The sequence below is a fragment of the Anser anser genome (genome assembly GCF_964211835.1).
Source record: "Anser anser genome assembly, chromosome: 1".
In the NCBI taxonomy this organism is placed as follows: Eukaryota; Metazoa; Chordata; class Aves; order Anseriformes; family Anatidae; genus Anser; species Anser anser.
The window spans coordinates 180,910,387-180,925,307 of record NC_139720.1 but is presented as its reverse complement, the minus strand read 5'-3'; the positions used below and the strand labels follow the sequence as shown (position 1 = coordinate 180,925,307).

At 39.9% G+C, this 14,921-nt stretch overlaps 1 protein-coding gene across 11 annotated transcripts in view; it reads left to right on the top strand.

Moving 5' to 3' along the window:
• The window catches only part of ENOX1 (ecto-NOX disulfide-thiol exchanger 1), a 365,091-nt gene that overhangs the window by 325,643 nt on the left and 24,527 nt on the right, over positions 1-14,921 (top strand). For all 11 annotated transcript variants that reach the window (XM_083811361.1, XM_083811360.1, XM_083811368.1 and 8 more), the window contains one exon: positions 13,342-13,449. In XM_083811361.1, coding sequence (XP_083667487.1) covers positions 13,342-13,449 — 108 coding nt within the window. The remainder of the gene's footprint in view (positions 1-13,341; positions 13,450-14,921) is intronic.

The following is a 14,921-nucleotide window of genomic DNA, read 5'->3' as shown; positions in this document are numbered from 1 at the left end:
CTCTTTCATAAAACCCTTTTTTCTTCTAACTTCTAGAACTAGAGAACAATTGATTTGAGCTGCAGTCTGAAAAGCAGATTTATCTGAGAAAAAGTGGATGCATTTTCAGAATCAAGAATTTTTTTGTAAATATATTTGGTGCCAAACAATAGCAAATAACACAACATCAATGTATTTTTAATGTACTTCTACCATCTGGACATTTTTCAGGATTATTTCCCACATTTGAAGGACTGATGAAATGAATGTTTATTTTCTCTTCCATCAATCTTACTGCTCCAAAGTAGCATCAGCAAAATCACATAGATGTTTGTTTATAAGGTGTACCTTATAGGCAGTAGTAGCAACCTGCCTATTTATTGTCTGAAAAAGAAAATCCTTTGGACTAATGACGTTGAACTTATGGGGTTTTGAGTCAACTTCCTCCATAAAACTGTGTCACAGTTTAATTTCATACCCACTGTGAGATCTCAAACAAATGGAAGTAATGTCTTGTATCCATGGTAACAAATGAGATACACTTTACCTGATTTTGAGATGGAAATTGAATTAACTTGTCACTGCCGCATAGGTGGTATTGCCTTCAATTTATTTCTATATGAGAACACACATACCAGGCAGATCACTTTTCAAATGGCTCCGTTTTTCAGCAGTGTTTGGTATTCTGTAATAAAGTCTGTGATCATAAGGAGGGATGTTTTAGTTATAACTATTTTTACAATACTTCACAGCACAGCTATAAGATTTTTTTTAATCTTTTCTCTTTTTCTGGAATGTTTTACCAGATACATGACTATAGGTAATGCAGAAAATAGCACCTAGTAGTGTTGCTTAATACTTGCCATTATGAAGACTTGGATTTCACTGTGTTAATAACTCATCCAAATTTTAACCATTTGGGTTTACATATTCCATGTGGAGCAACAAGTAGAGTCTTGAAAAATTCTCATCAAAATCTGTCAGCCCTTCCAAGAACAAAGTGAAAAAAAAAACTGTTTTTCTTGTTTGTTGTCCACTGAATAAAATTCTTGAGGAAATGCACTTTTCACTTACATGCTTTGAAAAACTGATTCAGAATTTGACAGTGAGTCACTATGGATTCAGTGATGTGGTTCCCACATTCTTTATAAAATCTGCCTGAAACTGATAACATTGCAAGCCTTTGAAAAATCTCAATGTGCCACATAGGAGATGTCAGTCGTTAGCACATATCCAAATCAATTTTACATCTTTACGGGGCAGCCAGGCTTGTTTATGAACCATCTCCACAGCACAGCCACCAATGCAATGTTTTAAGTCTCAAGTTAGTCCTGAATCTACAGAGCACGGTTCAGGTCGTGGAAATAATCTAGCTCCTTTAGCATGGGTCTCTACTTGAACTAGTTAGCTCCACCATTCTGTCAGGCTTAATTGGCCAAAGTGTGTTGCCATGCTTGCATAGCAGTACTAAACTGGTTGATTTTCCTATAGGCTGGTAATTCGGTGTGGTGCTTAACTGTGTCATATAAATATGCCTTGCTGATGTTCTTTCCTCTCATAACTCCCTAAGCATGATCCAATATAGGCTGAATGTAAGCTCCTGCAAGCAATGGTGTTATCCAGAAATCCCCGTCTGAACCATGCTTCCACCTATCTTTTCTCCAGGAAATGTACCCAAGTGCCTACAGTCCTTCTGTTGCACATGCTGAGTTTATCTGGGACATTTAAGAGGCACCTCATTGCCTAGGTTCCCCAAGGGGCCTGATTAGCTGGGCTTAGGTTCATATTCCTAACATACCGTGACAGCATACGCTCCTCTTCGTTGGTGGTGAAGCATTAAAGCCTAGCCACGGGGTTATTGCATGAGCAGGGGATGTGTGGAGGTGCCTCACTTAAAATCAGTTCTCAGGGTGAAAAGCAAGAACAATAAGAAAAGTCGTGGGTGGTAGGCATAGGGCTGACATACAGGCTGATATGCTGCTGCCAGTGTCATCGACTCTGGTAGCTCTGGATGTCTCTGCAGGAATCAGAACACATTTTGACCCTGTTAATGACCCACATGGGTGTCACTCTGATGCAGCACAATTAAACCTCTTTTGTCTTTTTTTTTTTTTTTTCCCCCAAACAGTATCAATTTCCCTCCAACAGCAATGCAGATTGCAGACCTGAGTGCTCAGAAGGCAGGAACTGCCAGAACTACTGCCTGTGTGTTTTGCTCTGTATACCTCAGGGATCCTTCCCTGTTCAGTGCTGCAGACAGGGAGTGCACAGTTAATCATCACCTATTCAATACGTCCCTGGTCTTGTTGTTCAATATGCAACACGAGGTCTTTCTGCGAAGGCCACATTACTCATGACATTTCCCATTGAGAACTAGCTTTTGCAGTTTACTAATCAGTTAGCATGTAAAATAAATAGTACATGCATCTGAAAATTATACGTCTGATCTCAAAGGGCTCTGATAAATGCCAGATGACTAGAAGTCATTTCAGGCTTTCTGTGTTCATCCATGGGAAGACAGTTTGCTCTGTGATATGCCTCACGGTTGTGGTCAGGAGAAGAGCTGCTGAAGCACATTGCAGCACCTTCCTTTTATTCACTGCTCACTCATCCTGGAGGACGGCCAGGGTACACCTTTGGTGAAAAGGAAGTTGGGGTACACACGGCCTCCACTGTATGGACAGTCAGTGTGAACTGGATTGTGTCCCTTTTATCTCAGTGAGTTGGCATAAGGGTCATGTCTCTGTCAGCTTTTTAAGCAAGACAATATATATCAAACATATAGTAACAAATTCAAGTAGAAAAGCCAAAATTAGCTAGTGTTGGTTTCACTGTGATGCTGTGAAGTGAATTTGATTTCTACCATTACCAGCCACTGGAGCAAAGCTAGTCCATTTCCACATCTCCTCTATTTTTTTTTCTACAAAAGGTGGCGTTACTTAGGTCCTTCCTAGCCTATCCTATATGAATATGAGATTTTTCTCATTCAAGTAATGGAAGAATTTACTCTTCCCATGGTCCACTCTCATTCACTAGGAGCAGAAAAGCACATTTCTGTCCAAGAGGGTTCAATAGTAAGTAGGATGAGGAGAGACCTCCTTCATCATGAGACCTTCTTTCCACATCACTTTTCCACCACCTTTCCATCACTTATCCAACTTCAGTAAGCCTCAGGTGACATTTAGGTCTGCATCTCTCAGATTCTTCACAGATGTTTGGTTGTTAACTGCCACAGTCATTCCTTTCTCTCACCTGAAAACTTTGTGAAATGTCAGAAGTCACAGACGTATTTTTTGTTGGCTGAAAATTGCTGAATACAGTGCCATGTGAGTGCTGTGATCATTGTAACGACCATTTACCCTTAAATATAGGCAGGTTCTGTATTAGTTTAGAGCTGAAAATAGCATCATTGTTGAATAGATGGAGCATGTTATGGCTATATTTATTAATATACCCTAAATGCAAAGGAGCTTTGCAGTCTTTTTTTTATCTAACTACCTCTTGCACACCGAACATCTATTCAGCACACAAACCAGACAATGTACTTATGCACAACTATAAACTGATTCTTCTCCAAATGCAGTATTAAAGAGAAGAATAAATAATAGAGATAAAAACATTACCCCTTGTATTTGCTTTTTACCTGCTGAATAAATAGACCAGAATAATTAAGTTGGAAATGTTTTTATTACTCTTCCAGTATGAATTCTAATTAGATCTTTCTGTTTTCCTAGAAAAGCAGCACTGGGGTAATAATGGCAATATTGATCATTAGAACATTACTTATAATTTAATGTGATACAAGATAAAAGCAAGAAGCTGGACCCAATGTCCAAATGTTCGCTTCCAGGTCCAACTCTTCTTCTTTTACCCTATGGTTGATATGTAGAAGCTGGTAAGAAACATGTCTGCTTCCAGGACAGAGACAAATGTTCCCATAAGTATTCTTTTTGTTCTCTTCTGCTTTTTAAGGCTCTGTACAGTACTGTGCACACCCAAACTTCCAGAAAATACTTACTCTTTCTGATTATATTAAAAAAAAAAAGCAGCTGGAAATTAAATGATATTTTTTTACCAGATTTCAGACAAGCCAAATAGGTTCTCCTCTGTGTTTAACAACCTTTCCTTACGGAAAGTAGTGTTTAATTTCCCATTTCTGCCACCACCACTTCAACAGTGCTAGGGGAAGTATAAACAAGGGCCTATAGATACTCTAAACGCCATCTTCTTGATAGCTGTTGTAGTGGTGAAATGGTGGAAGGTAGCATCTTTTTGCCTGATACCATGGTAAAACTAAAGTGAGACTGGTAGGAAAAATAAACACTTCAGAGAGAAATAATCTGGTGCATACATTCAATTTAAAATATGAAATAAATCAACTACTATCTTCATTAGCACACTAGTGTAGGCTAATGAAAAACAAGTCATATCAGTTGTACGGTCTAGCAATCTTATGTGGATTCTTTAAACTATTCCAAACAGTAGTATCGGCTTGCTGATTGCATAGGTTCCAAAAGTATTTGATGCTTTCATACAAGGAGCCCTGCTTCCTCAGCAAGGAACTAAGTTTCAGTGGGAGTAACAGAAGACAAATTGACTCATGTAAATTGTTTTCCTAGTTAAAATGTGTCAGGTCTTTTTATCCTCCTTTAATATGAAGAAAATATTTCTTCTTGAATAGGAAAAATCAAAATTAAAAAAAATAATAATTTGATTTGCTAAGAAAGAGTGTGTTGTAACATGCTCATTTGCAGTCCCACAAAAGAATAGATGTGGTCATAAAGTTCAAGTGCTGTTGCCTAGTGAGGAGGTACCTGGAATGGCCAGGTACAGGTGAAAGGCTGGAGAAGAGGAGGTTGCTGTGAATGAATGACCATGTCTTCTCTTGACTGTCCATCATGCCAGGTGCCAGGTGGTTGCCTTGTAGGTTATGAGGGCAGAGGGAACCTGACACTCATCTGGGATCAGCCCTCTTAATTTGATCTGAATCAGAGCAAACTGTAAGCCCATCTGCTCACTCACCCATTGTCAGTAAAAGGCAAGGGCTAATATAACATGCCAGTGACCTCATTTAGCAAAGGTAGGAGGGAGCTTTCCTGATGAGGTGTAACTGCTTTGTCCAAACTTCTCCCCTCTATAAGGCACCATCAAAATCAAAGACCTTCGGTAATCTGCTGTGAAAATCAGATCCCAGAGAGAATCCCTTATGCTAGCAGTAAAAATCTATTTGCAAATTGTGAGGATTTCAATTCTAGGAGGAGGGGCTGATCCTGTAAGATCCCTAAGGACTTCAGTCTTTTCTTCATTTAGTGTAACAATATATAACTGACCTAAGACTGTTTTTCCTTCTTGATTAGAGCAAGAATAACGCTTAAAAATTACTTGACAAAGAAAAGCTGCAGACTTAAGACATTCATTGCACCATCCAAATTCTCCTTTTCATCCAATCCCAAATACTGCCTCTCGTAGTTAGTGAGTCTGAATTACTATGCCTCACGGAAACAAAAGAAACAGAGGTCTATTTATCTGATATCTATTAGGTATTCTTTAGCATCATAGAATTAAGTAAGTCAAAAGCGACCTCTGGAGATCATGTACAGTATCCCCCAGCTCAAAGCAGGGTCAGCTCTGGAGCTGTCTGTTTGCTCAGGGCCCCAGCTAGCTGTATTTGCATTTCCTCCAAGGATGGAGAGTCCACAGCTTCTTTGAGCTCTTGCTCCCATAACTGGCCATACTAACTGTGGAATGTTTTCTTTATATGTAGTACAAATGTTCCTCCTTGTGTCTATTAGCCCTCAACCCTTACCTGAGAAAAGCCCAACCCCTTCTTCTCCATAACCTCCCTTTAGGTAGTTTCAGTGTGTCCATCTGTCTGTTTTCCTGCTTGACTTATTTCTGTGGGTCAGTCCTGCCTGCTCCCGTTCTGCGTGCCGTGGAGCTGTTGGACCTCTGTAGTCAATCTCATAGCAAGGGGAAGGGAGCATGACAAACATTTTTCTAAGGAGGCAGCAGGACAATGTTCTTCAGTATTGCCTCGGTACATACTCACCCATCAAGTGCATGCCCAGCTCTCCAACCCCTTCAGAGGTGGCAAACCTGCAGAGCTAACATGTTCACCATGTTCTTTTTCTCTGCTCAGAACCAGAATTGCTTATTTTACAGGTAACTTCCCAAAGCAAGCAGGAGCTGGGCTGTTGATGCACATGCAGCTTTTCACCAGCTCAGGCCCAGGGCAGGGGGGATCAGGTCTGGGACTCCTTTATCATTGCAAACCCCATGAGCCATCCAAACAGTGTCATCCCTATTTCTGTGACACAGGTGGTCCCTGAGAGATGGAAGGGGTGAGAAGCACTGATCTATTACACTGCACTTCCCTTTGCTCCCTTAAAAAAATCCACAATCATGCTCTTTATTTTAATAATGCCTTGTCATACATTAGGATGGCACGTATGTTGCCCTTACTGCTGCAACATGGCTAACTTCCTCGAGGGCTCATTTCTAAAGCTTCTTTGACTTGTCTTTCACATTCTCCTGTTTCCTTGGTGATTTGTCTGGCCTCATCAGCGTCTTGTTACTAATGCATATTTGCTCAGCTGGGAAGTCACTTTCTCATTATTCAAGCCTGCCATGTGCTGGCCATTTGTGATATGAAATCTTGTCTGTCTTAGAAATAGACACAAACACCCTTCCAGCCTGTCCACAGAAGTACTGAGAGAACAATCTGTGTTTTTGTTTTGCAATTGATCATGTGTCTGAGATTTCATTTTGATTTATTATTTTTTTTCCTTCTACTTAAGGAAGACTCTACCAAGAAATATTTACCATCATTCCCCTCGTTATTTGTGATCAGCCTCTAAGACTTTTGAAACACTTTTTTTCCATGCTGATTTTTATCCTTTTCCATCTACCCAACTCTTTTTTTTTCTTCTTTTTCTTTTATGAGATAAAGGTCAAACTGACTCTACAAAACTTGTTTTTAGGAAGAAAAAGAGAAAGAATAAAACTTCAGAAATGGCCAGTGTAAATTGGTGCTTTAATTTTAGATGATCTCTGCAGTCCTTCCAATGCCTACGATTGCAAAAATTTTAGATCTCCAGTTCTAGTGTACTTTAGGGGAAATTGTTGCCCTTTTACACAGGTGAGAACTGCTTCCCCAGTTTTCTGTATAGTGTGAAGCCTTAGTTTTTTCAGGACTGAAAAAGGTAACCTCGGGTGGGAATCAGCCTACCTATTTGAGGCACATGGGCTTTGCCTTCATTTTAGACACCTAGTGAACCAGATCTTCCCATTTTTCCTGTATAAGGGAGTAAATATACTCCCCATAGGTAGTAAGTGGAGAGTAATATGCTACCCCCTAATATCATATAGATAGGAGAATTCAGTTTACCTAAGTTCACTGGGTGTCTAAGATGTCTGTTCAACTAAGTTGACTTGGTTAGGCTGTGTAACACCATCCCACTTTAACTGATATCCTCATTTTAAAACAGTTTGCCACAGATCTTTTCTGGACACTCTGCAGCTACTCCAGAAGCTGGAGGAAGAGTCCACCTGTGGCCAAACTGACTTGGTTTGCTGAAACTGCCTGTTACCTGTGATCAAAGTCAGTGCTCCTACCTCAGAGACATAATTTTCATCCTTTTGTCTGATCTTCTTCACTTCCATTTCTTCCCTCTGATATTTCTTTTCAAGCAGCTGTGGAAAATAAAAATAAAAATTAATAATAAAAATTAATAAATAAATAAATAAATAAATAATAAAGGGCAGGAACAGGACCATTCAGCAGTGTAACTGTTAAACTTGTGGCAAATGTTGGTTTTCGTTTTTCATTGTTCTGTCAGTCTTACATTATCCTAAGTACTGCCTCAGGTCTTGTGGTCTCTTCTGAGTTGCCTCCCTTTTTTAGTGTACTAAGTTGATGGTTTCACGCTGGCAACCATGCTTTCCTTTTGAGATCCTTCTCTGTTTTGCTAGACTGTGTGTTTGGCTTCCCTTCTGGATATGTCCATAATTTATATTTAAATGTACAGATGTAACACTGCCTTTTGGGGACAAAAGAAGAAATGTGGGCAGGGGGGTGAGGAGGAAAATGAAGGAATGTTTTGTGATACACAACAGCCAGCTATTACTTTCCCTTTAGGACTTCTCATATCTTTCAAGGCACTGTTTGTTGTTCAGTCGTTAGCATTCTTGGCCATGCTGGCACCGCATTGTACACAGTCTGAGTAATTCATCTGGCTTCAATAATGCCATCTATATTTAATGTTTCAGAAGCTGTGAGGATTGGTTTAAGATGGTAATTTTCTGTCTGCACTTTCAAGATCTATGCAACATGGGCGGTACTGAACTGTTGCTGACAGAGATTCAGCATTGGAAGTTGGAATGTGTGGAAAAAAATAAATAAAATAAAACAAAACACACACATGTCCCTCCCATATAAAGAAATTAGCTACCCACTTATGAATGGGGAGGAATTTTGTCCTCATGAATGAAGCAAGCTTAACATTGGAGAGGGATCTTTTCCGTTTATAAACAGAGCAGCTCCAGAACTGCCAATGGAAACAGGAAAGCTGTCTTGCATTTTTTTGTGTAAAATGCATTTCTTGACATCTAGAGAGACAACTAGTAAGTTAATTCTTTTTTTCTTTCCTGTCTCCTCTCTGGAAATGCCAATGAAGGGATATTAGTGATATTTACCCATCTGATGTTGACCTACTCCAGGGCTTCATCTCTTACGGACAACCCAGCAGCCATGGTGACAAATAGCTTTGTTTGCATGGACAGCAGCTGAGCTTCCAGAGCAGTGCTGGTGGCACTCTGGGCTATGTGTGTGCCTCTCTCCGGGATCCTCAGAGTTCCATACTCCTTTAATTTATCACTCGGTCCTGAACAATTTTCCCTGCTGATTTCAGAAGCAGACTTCTTCCCTTCTCCTTACCTTTACCTTCTTACCACAGCATGATGTTGGACATTCCCCAACCTTCCTCAAAGATCTTCTCCTCACATTAACACTCCCTAAATCAAGCTTTCTTTGTGTCAGGTTTGTTGTGGGTTGTGTACTCTTGCCTCTGGTAGCCTCTCCCTTGTCTTTGGCAGAAGGCTGCAGCCAGCCTCTCCCCTCCCCAGCAAGAGCAGAGGGCATGCACTAAAGCAAGGATATGTCTGTCTCTCTGTAGTGCTGTCTCTCCACCATGAGATGCTTTTCTGCCTCCTGACACTATGATTTTGGCTCAGGGAAGAGATCCTTGCATAAGTGTCAGGGGACTCCCAGACACCCGAACAGTTTTATGTTGAGGACTGCTGCTTTGGAGGGCAATAGACAAATGAACCAGGAATTTCCTGGCTGCATAGCCAAGAAGTCACTCCTTTGCCTGAGAAAACTGGGGACTTACTGACTGACTGCCATGGCTGTGCCACAAAACTAGGGGCATAAGGGCTTAAAGGAAATGTCCAGAGAGGTGAGACAAGATGGAAGGAAGGGACTTTTTGATAGCTGTGCTGGCAGAATCTCTGAGACAAGCCAGCAGGACACAACAGGTGGGAAGCGGGGTAGCAAATGTTGTGTGGGTGGGTGGGCACGGGGGGGGGGAAGCTCTGGCAGAAAGGCTCGACGAGATGGTGAAGTAGGTGGAACAGGATCAGACAGCACAAACAGTAAAACCAAGGAGAACAATTTTTTATTTTAATTGATTGTAGTATTCATTTGCATGCAATCTGAAGGGCAGAAGAAATATCTATAGGATCAATTTTTAATAAGCACATTTATGTGAAAAACAAAACAATTCTGAATTATTAAATACCATCATCTTGGCATCATTCATTAAAATCGTTATGGAGTGGCTGTCTGTTTATAAGTAGGCATGACAGCAGTTACTGTTATGAAACTTGCCTCATTCCTGCCAGTGTAAAATCTTCTTTCCATTTGCTTCTAATTTTGCCAAAAGTCACGTGTTTGTGCTGAAATTTTTCAAGCTGATTGTCTGTCTCAGTCTGATACTTTTTTTCAGTCAAAGCTATTTTGTCATTTCCCAAATTAAGACTAGAAGGGAAAAATATGTTGTTTGGCAGGTATAAGTCCTTGTTACTGGTTCTTGTTGATGGCATCAACCACACAGGAAAAAGAAAGCTCTGAACCTGACCCATGCAAAATGAGCAGATTCTGCAGCTTTTAGAGATAAATGTCAGGGAGAGAAAAAGAAAGAAGGTTAAAGCCCCAGGGAATGACTGCAAGTTTTAAACAATTCTGGCATCTCTGGGGGCTGGATGGGAAGGTCCCAGTTCTGTGAATGAAAAACCTTATGTGTGACTGGGAACGTGGTACACTAGTTACAGATGTTCTGTTTTCCATCCCCGTGAAAATGGGGCCCATTGACTGTCTTGAAAATATGAGCCTAGGGACAAACAGACAGCCTGCAGTAGTTTACAGTTTAACTATTAAGATTCCCAGAAAGTTTTATCTCATGACAAATGCTTTGCAGATCATGCTGCAACCAGTATGAGCTGCAAATCCATGCAAACTGAGAAAATTGGATGTTTTCCTGGGATTCCTGTTCCTGGCTGGTCTGGAGCCAAATACAATGATGCAGAGCAGGGAGCATCTCTCCTTGTGCTCTCACATGGTGTCTGCCACACCACTTCCTCTCATGCTCAGCCAGCTATGAAAAAATTGCCTTGAACACAAAACATAAAGTCAAGATCAAAGGAAGAGGGATATAAATAGACTAAAGCACAGTTGGAGATATCAGTGGGAGATGTGAAGATAAAGCTGTGGTGGTTTGTGAGCTGGTCCATGATGTGTAAGACTTGGCTATGGAAGAACCATGAGGGGTTAGGATGGGGAAGGTGATTTTAATTCTTCTGGTGAAAGTATAACAAGTTCAACCTATAAGTGAAAGGGCTTTCCAGTGGCAGAGATTAACTTAAGACTCACTTGGGGTCTTCCAAATAGGAATTTCCATTGTTCAGAAGGATGGGCTCCAGGGTTTCTCCCAGAATCTGGAGTAAAATCTCTGAAACAGGATGAAGGTTTGATCTGGAAAGTAGTGATGTTGTCCTTGAACTTAGATGTCTATCCACATCCTTCAGAGGCTGTGGAGCAGACAGGATCTTTTGTGTAGTTTTCTCTGGACTCCATAGTACTTGTAGCGCTGCACTAGACAATGATGGCAATAAAACCTCATAATTCAGGATTTCAGCTTGTTGCCTAGAGAGGCAAAGAAGTTCCCTTCTCAGGTACATAATTGGCTAAATGCATTCCTGGCTTTATGTGAGGATCATTTAATTCATTTTGGCTCCTCACTTTGAATTGTCAGAGACTGGTTGAGATATAACTACTCAGAGAAGACACTGAGGTGGAGACCAAAGACTCCTTTTTCTTAAAACGCCCTTGCCCTGTCCAGGTGTGTAAGGACAAGCAGGTTGCAGTTGTGAAGGAGAGGAATTTCACCAGCCCCATTCAGGTGACACTTCTCTTTGCCAAAACTCTGCTGTCTCTGCTAGTGATCCTTGAAAGAGCTTCTGATATCCTTCTGGTGTCTTGTATGATTTGTTTCTCTCCTGAGGATTGGAGTCCCTTCTTTCTAAAGTACAGGCATCAGCTAAAACTATCCTGGGTGAAGATCAATGGTCTGTTATAAACATGAGGTTACATGAGGTGACTAAATTGTCCCTTTGGGGTTAGAAGGTTATGAAATGTCTGGAAATCTGTAACTGTGCTAAGAAGCTGCATGGGTAACAATGTGTGACACATGACAGTACACATAGATTCATTTTATCTTCTGAGAATGTAGAGAGTGGTACCCAACAGGCAAGATGAAGACAAGTCTGAGGTGGCAATCCAGTCCACATCAGGAACTGCCAGAAGTAGAGATTTCCATGCAGAAGTTGGTGGGGCCACACTGGAACAGAACTTGCTATTCATGTAAAATCATGAGATTTGAAATGCTTTTGTGCTGTGGTGGAGTGGATACACATACCCGAAGGCCCTCAGTGTCTTGTAGGCCCTCAGGAAGCAGTCCAGGTGGCAAGATACATCAAAGAGCACACCTAGCTGGATAGCAGAGGGTGCAAGATATAATCAGACCTATACACACACGGATTTTTACATCCGTGGCAGACAGAATTCATCAAACTGGTGTTCACTTACACAAGAAATGCACTGCCAATAACTCTGTCAGGCCCCGAAATGTCAAGTGTTTCCTAGCAGCTCTGAAAACAATAGTGGCACAGAGTCCCTTCGTGCTTGGGACTTCCAGTATTGTGGAACAAGGCCAGGGGCTATTTCTACTTTTGTGGTGTGAAACATATCAAGATGCTGAACACCTACAACGTCTGTTTGAGTCAGAGCTACCCATCCTAAGCACAAGCATAAACTAAGCCTTAGATGCTTAGACACATAGTTAGATCAGTAATACAAGTTACTAAAGCAATTGCTTGCTCAAGTTGTCCTTGGAAAGGAGTGTATGCAGAGCAATAAGTTGTGCAAGAAAACCAGAGTTTCCTTTCTTGATCACCAAGGGAAAGCACTGTAAACTCCTTTTTAATCTCTTAGTTGTCTTCTCTTGCTCTTCAGCAATGTATATTACCCATAAAAATAAAAATATATCATTATTACAGATTAATTAAATCTATTGACCTGCTCTTAACAGTTACAATAAATCTGTGCAGAACATGAAGCTAGCCAAGAGCAGGGAATGTAGGCTTTTCAAGATGTCCCTACATCCCAGAATTGTCTTCATAAAATATGGTTTTGGACATAGTTTTTTGTTTTGACAGTTCAGATCAGCTGTCTTCCTGAATGATATATTGATTTTAGGGCATCAGTCTTCCTTGTCTAATAAAATATCACAGCATGGTTAAGAAAAAAAAAAAAAAAAAAAAAGCTTTTGTCTTCTTGGCAGCTCAATGTGAAAGCTTTCCAGAATATTGCTTTGCATAGAATGAAAATGGCTTTGGTCCAATGACTAATTATATTAAAAGGCTGTGCTTTTAAATTATTTATGTACCATAGTGTTTACCCTAGTATTATTAAAACCACCGCATACACTTCTACAAATAAGATTTTGGTTCAGATGAATGTGACAGTCCCTCCGTGGGTGATATAGTGTACCAGGAGTTTCTACTTTAATGTAACAAATAGCTTAACACACATTAACAGATGCATTACTCGTGGAGCACTGCTGCAGAAGGAGATGCAGATGAAAATAATCTACCTCTGGTCCATTTAGACACAGCAGATTATGCAACAATAATCAATGTAGGAGCGGGCTGCAAAGCATTGTTTGAAATGAAGATTTATCAAACTGAGTGTTTAAAACTGATTTTGATCCAGACGGTGCTAACCAGAACCTTCTTTTGTTTGTATAGCAATTGCTGAGCATACAGGAAGAATTAAATAACAAAAAATCCGAGCTGGAGCAAGCCAAGGAAGAACAAACACACACACAAGCGATGCTTAAAGTCCTTCAGGAACAGGTGAGTGTTTCTCATGGGAGAAAAGTGCTGTCTTAGGTATGCTAAGGGGATGGAGGATGTATGGCTTTGCCTACAAAATGCATAGGATTCTGACCACTGACTGTATTGTGAGCAAGACATAACATTATGTAGTCCATGTGTCTGCTCTGATTAGCATTTGTGCATGCAGCTGGGGCTAACAGTTTAAGAAAACAGTGAAAGTAGACCCTTATTTTACACTATGCAGTAGTGAATTTCACATCTGAAGTAACATTTCCACTCATTCTACATAGATATTAGGGAAATGTGTTGTCTCTCTGAATAATTTAAAAAAAAATAAAATGGGGAGAAGTTAAATATGCCTGAAAAGCAAGCATATTGGAAGCAACAACAACAACAACAAAAACCTCTTTCTTTTAAGACTAGTATTGAAGAAAAAGAGCTTGTCATCTCCTGTGTTATATCTGAAGATACGAGTATACAAAAAAGATTATCATGATGGCATTAAAAATAGTAGTTCACCAATGCACTTATTTAAGCAGTGAAAAGCAAACAACTGTATATCTGATTCTTTAATGTTAGCCTTCTTTGATACTAAGGTGTTCTATGACACTGAGAAGTGTATTTGATAGTACTGTTTTATAAGCAAGGTAAGATGGATAGTTACGCAGAAAAAAAAGGAAATCTGGAGCTAGATCTGTAAATCTGGAAATGAAGCAGTGCACACTGTGTGCAAGCACAGTGTGCGCAAATACATGCGTTGTGTATAAACCACATGGCTTGGACACACTGAAATTTCAAATCCCCACCTGTGCTGCATAGGCACAGTCTCTGTTGTGAGACGTATTTTTGTCCTTTATATATAAACTTTGAGCTAAAATATTTAGCGAGTTGGTTAGTATCTGTAGCTTAAAGACTGCAGGTTCTGAACTGCTTTGATGGCAGAGATTCAAAATGATGATAGTTCTTATGTTCAAGAGTTTTCAGCATGTATGTCTGAATATGTCTGCAAACAGATTTAAACATTTAATATGCATAATGGGAAAAGTAAATGCTATGTGTTCTTAGCACTTATGGCTACAAAGAAAACCTTCTAAATGAGAACTGATGCAGGACTGCATTAAACAAAATGCCATGAGGAAGAGTGGATTAGGTAACAGCATATTTATAAACACAGAAACTACTAGATCTCTTGAGTTAACTGCATCTCATTTACATTTTCATGTCATTCAAAGTATAGCATCATAGAATAGTCAAAAAAAAAGAATGAAATTGCATGGTTTATATTTTATATAGATTTATATTTATGGTTTTTATTTTATATAGATTTATATATAAATTATTTTATATCTTAGTAGCAATTAAATTCTGCAAAAACATATAGGAATATCTCACAATATGAGGCCTCAATAGAGACCACAGGGGTGACTTCCAAATCTCTGCAGACTCCTACTAATTGCAAATCAAATGTGCACTCATGCTAGGCAGACAGA